At 40.8% G+C, this 10551-nt stretch overlaps 1 protein-coding gene across 5 annotated transcripts in view; it reads left to right on the top strand.

The window, feature by feature from the left end:
• The window catches only part of mtmr4 (myotubularin related protein 4), a 43313-nt gene that overhangs the window by 21947 nt on the left and 10815 nt on the right, over nucleotides 1–10551 (top strand). For 3 of the 5 annotated variants that reach the window (XM_005737794.1, XM_005737795.1, XM_005737792.2), the window contains 6 exons: nucleotides 3312–3401; nucleotides 7174–7290; nucleotides 8282–8311; nucleotides 8866–8948; nucleotides 9556–9722; nucleotides 9819–9915. In XM_005737794.1, coding sequence (XP_005737851.1) covers nucleotides 3312–3401; nucleotides 7174–7290; nucleotides 8282–8311; nucleotides 8866–8948; nucleotides 9556–9722; nucleotides 9819–9915 — 584 coding nt within the window. Of the gene's footprint in view, nucleotides 1–3110; nucleotides 3129–3311; nucleotides 3402–7173; nucleotides 7291–8281; nucleotides 8312–8865; nucleotides 8949–9555; nucleotides 9723–9818; nucleotides 9916–10551 lie in introns of those variants that run through there. The other 2 variants (XM_013912083.1, XM_005737793.1) reach the window with 2 other exon arrangements.

Here is a 10551-nt window from a genome sequence, read left to right on the forward strand (position 1 = left end):
ACACCTACAGGCCAGTGGACACTCTTTCAAGGATGAGGATGTAACATCTTGGACAGGGAGGAACGCTGGTTTGAGCGTGGAGTCAAGGAGGCCATTTACGTGAAAAGGGAAAGACCATCTCTGAATCGAGGAGGGGGCCTAAGGGTACATCTTTCGCCATCTTACACTGCTGTGATTGCAGCCATTCCCCACCTCTCTGTGAATGGTACTCATGGTCATTGATCAGTGGGTTTTGGTCAGTGGTTGTTGATCAATGGTCATGAGAATTTGCATAATTAAGATTAAGAAACTGACCTCCCAGCCCATTGTTCCTTCAGTGGGCTGGTTTCAGTCATTATGCAAATGTACTGTTTATAAGATTGGGGAAACCTGCAGTCAGCTGAGACTGAAGAAGTCACTTGGATGAGTGACGAAACGTTTCTCCCACAAAACGCTACGTCCAGATGAACAAAATCAACTATTTGGAGATTTACTTTCCTGGATGATTGAGAATGCATCAAGACATTCATGCTAACATTCAAGTTGTGATACCGATTCAGAGCTACTGAGAACAACAAATGAGTGTCATCATGGTGGCTTTGCTAGAATTTACATGAAAACTAAAAGGAGTTTCAACCCATTTTCTATCAGATTTCTGTTTGTTACCAAACAACAACGCACTCATTAAAGCATATTTATCTGGTCTAAATATAGATGATAATCACTGAACAGGAGTTTTTTCCTCTTCCTCACACACAGCACACTTTACTTGATCGTTGCATTACAAAACCACCACTCTCCCCTCATTTTGAGTGTGCATTTATATGAAGATGGAAACGCAGCATTACCGTGAACGTAAAGGCAACATTTGGAGGAAACGGAGCCTGCAGTAATAGATAGCACTTACCACTGGAGCAACTCATTAGGGGGTTTAAATGCCTCACATGGACACATTCACCATGACACCCACCTCTGTGCCAATCATCACCACCACTGTTTATTGCAAATTATACTATAATAAAGTAACAGATGACTTTCAGTTGGGATTTATCACTTTTCTCTCCCATTGTCAGACTTCTACCCCCGTACCTACCTCAAAAGGCCCTTTTTGAGAGAGGGAATGCCCTGGTAGCTGGATATTCTCCCTTCCAAGGGTTGCCAAGAATTTGACACCTGTGCTGTTTTGTCCATGCAATACCTAAATCTAGAGCTGCATCCAGCCATCCTCTCCTGCACTGCTTAGCCACCTTGGGGTGCCAACTGTTTTCATCATCCATGACAGCACCTGTGCTATCAGAGATGTATGTTTTTAGCTCACTGTAATTATTACCTACTGATGGAGCTATGTCACATAAGCTGAAAAATACTGCCTTTTCATTGTCATTATTACTTGTGATGTGATGCTTTTAGGAAAATGTTGGTGATTGGTGACTTGTAGGTGAGGGGTTGTCACTGTAGGGACACTATGTCCATCTGTTACCAGCCCAATGGGTGGTATGCTTATCGTGTGGTTTAATTACCAGTTTGAGCCTCCGGATTACAGATGTAACCACTGTAAACACAGCAGGAGTTCTCTGTGGTCAGACATCAGTTGGTTTCTGATATAATTCCTGAAATTTCAGCATGTCCTCCTCTTGGGATGCAGTGTTAAAGGTTTTTCATTTTCAGGTTAATTTCACTTTGTTCTTACTGTCTTGTATTCGAATCCGTATTTTAAAATTAAACAACATTTTCAAACACAATACTGTAATTGATCTCGACGCCTCCTCATGCCATTTCTTTTGGGGGGGGGGGTTAATATGCATGGGATCTTTTTTCATTTTGCTTTTTAAAATTGAATAATTTCACCTAACTGATACTTTGCTGTTGTGTGGTTTATTTGTTTTTGTTTTTTTAAATATACTATAGCTATCTTGGTGGGATGCTAGAAGATTCAGTGGATATGATTCATAGAAATAAACCACCCAGTTAGGCCTCTATTTCTGATTTTATTATAAAACCAAAATGACACAGGGTCGTACTCAAATGGAAAAGTGAAAATCCAGCAGAGCAGTAAAGTGGCAGAAGTGACACAGCACCTGAACGAGAAGGATTGGAACTTATTCGTGTTATAGCACAAAGCTAGAAAATTGTTGGACATGTACCGCACTAATGTACCATACTATATACACTATAGAGTATAGAATGGTATATTGGGGAAGATGTTAATTTGCTTAATGTGCTTACTTTTGAATTATGAAGTTTAAAAAAAAAAGATTATAATAAATTATTTGCAAAACATTGGTGTTTTTAGAATAGGGATTAAAGAGAATAAAAGCCAAGGGCATGTCCTTCAGTTTCATCATGTGATTGCTTTTCACCTCTTTAAGTCCAGTGATTGAAGTATGACCTGATGAACATATTTGCTCAGCCCGAGTTGGACACAGGGCCCTAAGCTTCAAGGACAGACTCGACTGCCATCATTGTTCCTCTCGTTCTCATCTCCGCCACTCCTTAAAGTGTTGCAGTCTAATTTTAGCCGACCATCTATTAGAAGAGAAGTGAACTTGAAAAGACTGCAGCTGTTTTTTGTTTTTTGTTTGTTTGTAATTTCTAAGAAACTGAGAAATATTTGCTATCATATTTGCAATCAAAATAGTTACATTTATTATCTGTATGTATTTTTTTTATGCCCCAAGGAACTTTTTAAACTATAGTGAAGCATGACTCATGAAAAACCTTTTTTAAAAAAAGGTAAAATCCTCAAGTTAATCACAGTATCTTTGTTTGCACTACACCCAGTCACATAGTGCACTGGTTTGTGATAGGCAGCACTGGGTATCTTTTACACTTGCAGTAACCACCTGCACTGCAGTGCCAAAGCAAACACACTGCAAACATCAAAAGTTTCTTTTTCAGCATTAGTATTCATCAGGCAGGAAAACTGTCAGTCATAAGCAAGTAATAAACATTTTAAATGGTTTGGCACATTGACCTAACACAAGCTTGTGTACTACTTCTTTTCCTTCTTCAAATGTATAATTTTAGGGCCCTCGCAGTAAATTTTTAATCTCCTATGTGATGTCTGACCTGGCTGCAGGAGATTGCAAAACTCTACCTGGCACGTATGAACCAATGAACTACCAGAGCCAAAGGACCTGATAAAAGCAGTGAGAATATTAACTCTGGGTTTGGTTGTATTGATTGTTTCATGTCTCTTCACATGCTTCAGTATTGCTATCAACAAACTATATGGACTTTGTGTGTTGCTTCAGTTTCTCATATGTAGTCTCACATGAATCACGACAGAAGTATTTATCTTTCTATCGCTGGATTGTGTTTGTGTCTGACAGGGTGAAGAGGGGCCTCCCAGTCTGGAGTACATCAAGGCCAAGGATTTGTTCCCCCAGAAGGAGCTGGTGAAGGAGGATGAAAGCCTTCAGGTGAGGTGACAACCACTTCTACAGCACGGTCCCATCTGCTCTCACGCCCAGCAACATGACTTAATATTAGAAAACCAGGAACAAGTGTGGCACTTCTAGGTTGTGATGTTAAATCTTGGTGGCTAATAAAATCAATGTTCCTCTGAAACACCCTCACCTTGACGCCTGGTCATCTCATGATTTCCGAGATATTACTGCACAAGTCTCAACTCGACAGGCAGAGGAATGCTTTTGTTTTTTTCACTGTCATGTAGCTCAACTTTTTCCTGTGCTAAACACTGACGAAATTAATTAGCTATTAGAATAACAAGTATTTCCATTTGAATGCAGCAATTGCCCACACTCTCTACAGATAAAGTATCATAGAGTTCTAATAAGAAAACAAATTCTCTTCAGTAAACTTTTTTTTAAAACTGGTTCTGAATTAAGCCAGCATGTAAAGAAAAGGGATATTTTTATGCAAAGCTTTAATAAGGAGAGCAGGAAGTTGTTTTGCACGTACATATGAAAGGACTGAATTGTGGCTGAGGCCTTTCTTTAAGTGCATTGGTTGTAAAGGAGCACTTGTGCTTGACCTACTTTAAAGCATTTATTTTATGAATATAAATGTAAATGTTCATATTATTAACATAAAAAGGCTAAATACATATATGTATTTGGCCTGTTGAAGATCAACTTCTAAATACAGTAGAAATTGTACTTGAGAGATTTGTATATGTGAGCCATACTGCAGAATAGACTACCCCAAGCTGTTCCAAAAATGTTTTACATAAATATATTAGAAGCCGCTGCAGAGGATAAAAAGGTTCAGAAACATTTAGGTCAGTTTAAGTGAGAAGGATTTCAAAGTCTGTTCCAAGTGAGGATACAAGTAGCAGAACTGTGATGGCTAACTTGCGCTTGACCCTCTGGTGTTAAGCTGGCGCTCTGTGGCTGTCTGGTGGTTAATGGAGCTTAGCATCATGTGTCTGGAGCACTGGACAAAGGAAAAATGGAGGGAGGAGGGGCCTGGGGTCACTATCTGTTGTTTCTTTTTTGTGGCTTTCAATTGAAGCCACTTGAACTGCAGGGAGTATCAACCTGTTCAAATGTTTTATTATTAAAGTGCTATGCTTTAAAGGGCTCTGTGTCAAAGGTATTTTGTATATTTTTTCCAACTGAGCAGTGTGCAAAGGAAGCATGGCTGTATCATAGTCTGCTAGCAAAGTTTATGAGAGCGTCTTTTAATCTACTGAATTCTTATGGCAGAATCTTTGTTTCTGCACTCTTACGCTTGCTTCCCTTCCCCTTGCATTCACACATGGAGTCACACATTGTATCTGTGCTTTTGTGTGACTTTTTGTGCATGTGTAGGCTCTCCCATGATGGTTTCACTGATAGCTGATGTCTCTTACTGCGGATAAATTGCAGGCATTTCCCCACCCCACTGTATTTATTACCCTACTGCCTTCCCTCCTGCGTGCGTGCAAGTCATGGAACATGCTTTCAGTTGCGCGTACATTTGCTCACGTGCATGTCCTAACAGGCAGGCTGCTTAAACCGGAAGTCACGACTCACAAGTCAGTGTTTTCTTTTTTTTCCTCTTTAAATGGGGCTTTCTACTCACCCTCCCTCCCCCCCTCTCTCGTCATATTTATGCTGCTGAAGGCTTCGTAGAGGAAACGTGACACAGTATCTTATGCTGCACTTGCTTGCTGCCAGTGACTCATGCACCTACTTTTGGAGCACAGCTTGTTTAATGCAGCTTGCAGTCTGTACAGCATGTTAACTATGGCACTTCTAGCAACACACTTCAAGTCTTTTCCACAGCAGATAAATGTGTACACTCTCTACCTGAATTTGTTTATTTCTACTGCCACTGAGCCAGTATTTAATGAAATCATATACCTTTCCTCTGCTTTTGTGGCGTTTTCCTTTTATATATTGTAAAACAGTATCCTCGGTCCTTTTCCTCAGTCAGTAGCTACATGGTTTTTAAGCTTAACCTAGGTGTCAGCGCCATTTGTCCTCCTGTCACTTTCAAGGACAGGAGGACAGTTGAAAAACTGGAATATTTTAATCCCAAAGATATTTCAAAGTCCCGCTCTATTGTACCGAGAAGGAGGGGGCTGCTGCTGCCTATATTTGGCTCTGCTGATGTCTGAGCGCAGAGTACTATGTGCTCCATTTCCCAGTTTAAGCTACACTTTTTTTCCCCCTCGTCATGCTTCCTGTCTCGATTCATGTGGAAGTTTTCAGTTATTGATGAGCAGCAGGTGCAGTGATAAATAGCAGGGCTTTTTAAAAAAAACAAAAAACAAACAAACATTTTTATGGATCAGCCATCATCAACATCTTTTGACCTCTTACCACTCGATGGGATTTCTACATAATAGTCCTGCTTTATTTTAGAGTTTTATGCAATTTGGCATGAGAGTAAATAGTCTGTTGGACTGGATGGAGTGATGGGAATATCGGTCACATTTAGCTTTTTGTGCTGTGGAGCTCTTCTTTCAGCAGTGTTAGCTGTTTCAAGTGGGCCTGCTATAGCCTTGCATTTGCTCTGCTGCATGTTGTCTTTTTTTAACATGCACTAGTGGGTCCTCTTCAGCATGACTCAGCAGTGCATGCTAATACAGAATGAGGTAATGTTGTCTCTAAGCAACACTTTCCTCACTACTTAGCAACTCAACAACAAGACCGGTGTCGCACTTTTCATTAGTTTGAAGCAGCCATAGCACAATAACTGTGCTCGTGCCAATCGCATCCAAGTGACAACTAAGGAAAAAAAGTGTGTTTTAGTCAAGACGGAATGGGCCTAACACAGTCCCCCAGTTCATCACAAAGCCGAGAGTGTTTCACAAAGTTATTTTATAATCTAACACTTGTGCTCCTGGTCAACACCATTTATTCAAGATCTTTTGTTTCAGTGCATGTTTTTTAAATTATATTGAAAAAGCAGTAAAGTAAATAGAATAACAACAAGAGCAGCTGGTCTGAAACTGATTAAAAGCTTCCGGTTTTAGATAAATGAAAAAGATGTTTTGGGAGTTGGCACGTGCAACCATGTGTCTCTTCCACTCTGTCGACTTTTAAGATAATACCCTGCCTCAGAATGAAATGAAAAATGTTCTGTTAACCTCTGTTGGGAAGCAATTACCTTAATGTAGGGGTCTCGTTGCGGCTGAAGCCAGGGCTTGGCTGCGACTAATCAAATGGCCATGGAATGTTAATGGACAGTTTGGGATCCCTCTCCCTCTACACCGGAGCAGACAGTCTCCCTCCTACCAACAAGCCCCTCTGTGCTAACAAAGGCTCTTCTGTAAAACTCATATGCCCTAATTGGACAGCTACACATGCACGCTTTTTCTCATGTCCCTCTTTTTCTTTTATCTTCAATATTACTCTGACAGGATGATCACAAGCTGTCAGCTATACTGGGTATTGCTTATAAAAATGAAATGCCGTGCCAATATGATATTTGAGTTTAAGTACCTCTAAAAGTATGACAAGGAGCTTAACAGATCATGTCACATATCTTGCTGTTTTGCTCTGAGATTACTTTTTTTCTTTTTTTGACCAAGTTAAATTTAATTTGTCATTGTCCAAAAATGACATTCCCACAATCAATATTTAGAATGAGTTGCACCAAAACTGAGGACGCAGCATTAACATAATATGTTCTGTCAGGATTAGACTTCCAGTAGATTGAATAAAGCTGTTAAATGCGTGCTGGTGTAATGTTTCATGCACATGAGACTTAAACAGTTCCATTGTTTTTGGGTCTTTGCAGGTGCCGTTCCCAGTTCTTCAGGGGGAAGGTGTGGAATATCTTGGCCGTGCTGATGAAGCCATCATTGCCATTTCTAACTACAGACTTCACATCAAGTTCAAGGACTCAGTCATCAATGTGAGTGCATGTCTCTGACAACAAACCTAACAAAGAATCACAGAACTGTCACTTCTGCCAGAGCCCTATGCCACCAGCAGAGGAGAGGGAAGGATGTTTAGTTTGGATGCAATTAGACTTTTTCCCTTCCCCCATATAAGTTTTCATTAAGAAATAACTGTGGCAACAAGGCAAATAAACTTTCAATGGGGTACCCATTGAGCACTTTTAGCTTACTTGGCATGTAGTTGTTTGTACCAAGGTGAAATCACAGGAGCACTAGACCCTCTAATCCTGAAACCACAAAGGTTTAATGTGACATCCAGGCTGGCAGTGCTCTCCACCAGCTCGCTCCTGCTGACGTCAGGCCTTGCTCAAATACAAACAGGCTGGTTGTTTGCATTCACTGGCAATGAAAATCCTTCTTCCCAAATCCATGTCATCTTTTCCAGAAGGATTCAGCTTCTGGAAAAGATGACAGTTTTAAAAACGAAGGAGGTGGCAAGGGCCAATCACCGAGGCACGTCCTCACCTTAACTTTAAGCAGAGGAGAGTGAGATTACCACACAAAGTTCAAATGTGACAGACTAACAGTCCTTATCAAACTGATTTCCTACTTAGACAGACTCCTGCCTTGACCCCAGAAGCACACATGAACTGTATGAATGCCAGCAAACAACCTTTCACCCACACCTCCCCTTCACAACTCTTTACAGCCTCTTACTTTTAAGCTGTTTTCTTGCCCTTTACTCCCGCCTGTGTTTGTCTTTCTCGTCATGATTTCCATTTGACTTGGCCATGTGCTACAAATAGTGCACAGCGTGATGTGCTCGGTTGTCTTTTCATCTCGCAGCCTCTTTGGTGTTTACTTTCCTTTTAACTCTTCATTTCCCAATGCCTCCTTTTTGGGTTTAATAGTTTGTTGTTTTGTTTTTTTCCATTTCCTCCTGTCTTATTTCTTCCCTCCCTCCTTCTCTCCTTGTCTGTGCTCCATGGTGTCACTGTGTTTTAGACCTACCCAGGTGTGGACATTGACATATCTGTGAGTACCATATGATAAAACATCACCCTCTGCCATAGTCTAGACAGCTGTCATTAAGCTCCTCTTCACTTTACATGATTGGGATGCATTGAGGCCAAACTGTAATTTACATTCAGCAGAGTGGTAGATGGATTAATCATTTTGTGAAATGACTGTGTCGCCAGCACTCTTTCTCTTGAATTAAACTGGCCATTATTTGTAAAAAAGTGCGCATACATAGTCCTTATGCTCAAAGGTTTGTCCATAAGGGATTTTTTAAACCTCGTCGGGGGTTCATTAACATCTTACTCTAAAGTACCACTTACCTGCTTGAAAAGCATAAGGGACGGCAGGTTTGTAGCTGTCACATGGTATCATAACAGTTCTAGAGGCAAAGTTGGAACACCAGTGTGGCCTTTTGTTCCTCTGCAGTCAGGTTAAAGGTTTACTTAGTGTGTCTAACCTGGATACAGTCTGTACTAGACCAGAGGGTGGTAATTTCTCTGCCAGTGTGCTGTCTGCTCACACAGTGGGCCATCAGGCTAAATGCACGTGCTCTCTGTCTCCCTCTGCAGGTGCCTCTCAGGCTGATAGAAAGTGTAGAGAGCAGAGATATGTTCCAGTTGCACATCATTTGCAAAGACTCTAAAGTTGTCAGGTAAGAAGAGCCCCTCACTCTTACACTCTCTTACAGCACAGTACTCTGATACACATTTGAATTAGTAATACTATGGGTTCATTTAGGAAACTGTACACATTACCAATTGTAAATTGTACACATAACAACAGACTGACCGAATTTGGAGTTCAGTTTGACTTACTTGAGATCAAATTAAGCAATAATGTAAAAGGACTTGACATGGAGAAAAAGTCAAATTATGTGTTTTTGCAGAACTGTACTTGTGACTAAAATCATCAATGACTACAACTTGTGACGCACTGTCATTCACCCACCTTAGATAGGAAATGTAAAATAATATGTAGGTAATACTTTTTTGAAACTAAGGTTTCAAAGGTAATAAAGGGTGTTGGTAAATTCTCATCTTTGTGTTCATGAACAGTTTAAAACCAGTGGAACTGTCGCATACTCGGTAGCAGATGTGCCCAGCAGCATTTTGGTTCCACATTATTAAGCAACCACATTACTACTCTGGTTTAAAGGCTGGAAAATCACAGAACAGCTGATTTGTTTTGTTTTGTTTTTCTCCTAGTCCCCAGTGCATGAAGGGTTTGTTGGATCTCACTAATCTTTCTAATCTCCACAGATGCCACTTTGCAACGTTCAAGCAGTGCCAGGAGTGGGTCAAACGTCTGAACCGGGCCATAGCACACCCATCACGGCTGGAGGACCTGTTCGCCCTGGCCTATCACGCGTGGTGTCTAGGAGGCAGCGCTGACGATGAAGATCAGCACCTTCATCTTTGTCGCCCAGGTTCACACACATTCGTTCACAGTTTTCGAACAAGTAAATGTTTGAGAGGGCATTTTTCATTTATACCCTCGCACCATGTTCTATGTGTGTTTGTAGGTGATCATGTACGTCAGAGAATGGAAATGGAGGTCAAGAGGATGGGCTTCGATACTCAAAACATCTGGAGAGTGTCTGATATCAACTGCAACTACAAGTATGTCACTGATGCTTAACCATGAAAAGCACAGCAGGTATATCCTGATGACTGCATCTAGATTTAGTAGTATAGAATGGTGTCATGATAAAGAGTAATGATTGGATAGTTGACGGTGAATGGCAGTGTTTCTGTGAGATTTCTGAGAGCTCTGCCAGAGTGGGAACTCTGGTTGGTAATATAAGTGTCAGAATTTTAGAGTTAGTTACTTTTTGATGAGATCTAAGGTTTTTCAGAATGAGAGTGTCACCAGGGATGGGAGGGAAGAAAAGGGTACCTCAAAGTGAAAGGCAACACCTAGAAGCAAATTCCACATCTTTTAGATATATGACTTTGATGTTTTCATCATCGTCCACTGTGACTAGAAGTCTTAATTGATTAATGGATGTCCAATAGGTACACTTTAAACAAGACAAGCTAATGGCTAATCTAGGATGTCTTTAAAGCTGCAATTTTCCCTGTCATTAAAACAAACAGCGCACTGAGGCTACCAGGTTGGGTAGTTCAGCCTAAGATAAACTGTATTAAGGCAGTCACCTAAGTAGAAACAATAGACTGAATGGGTGTATGAGTGTGTGCACCTGTACATCGGGGTCTCCTTTGCAGTCTGGGTAAACAAATGCTACAAAAAAAAAA

The sequence above is a fragment of the Pundamilia nyererei genome, unplaced genomic scaffold, assembly GCF_000239375.1.
Source record: "Pundamilia nyererei isolate P.nyererei 1_Seehausen unplaced genomic scaffold, PunNye1.0 scaffold00080, whole genome shotgun sequence".
In the NCBI taxonomy this organism is placed as follows: Eukaryota; Metazoa; Chordata; class Actinopteri; order Cichliformes; family Cichlidae; genus Pundamilia; species Pundamilia nyererei.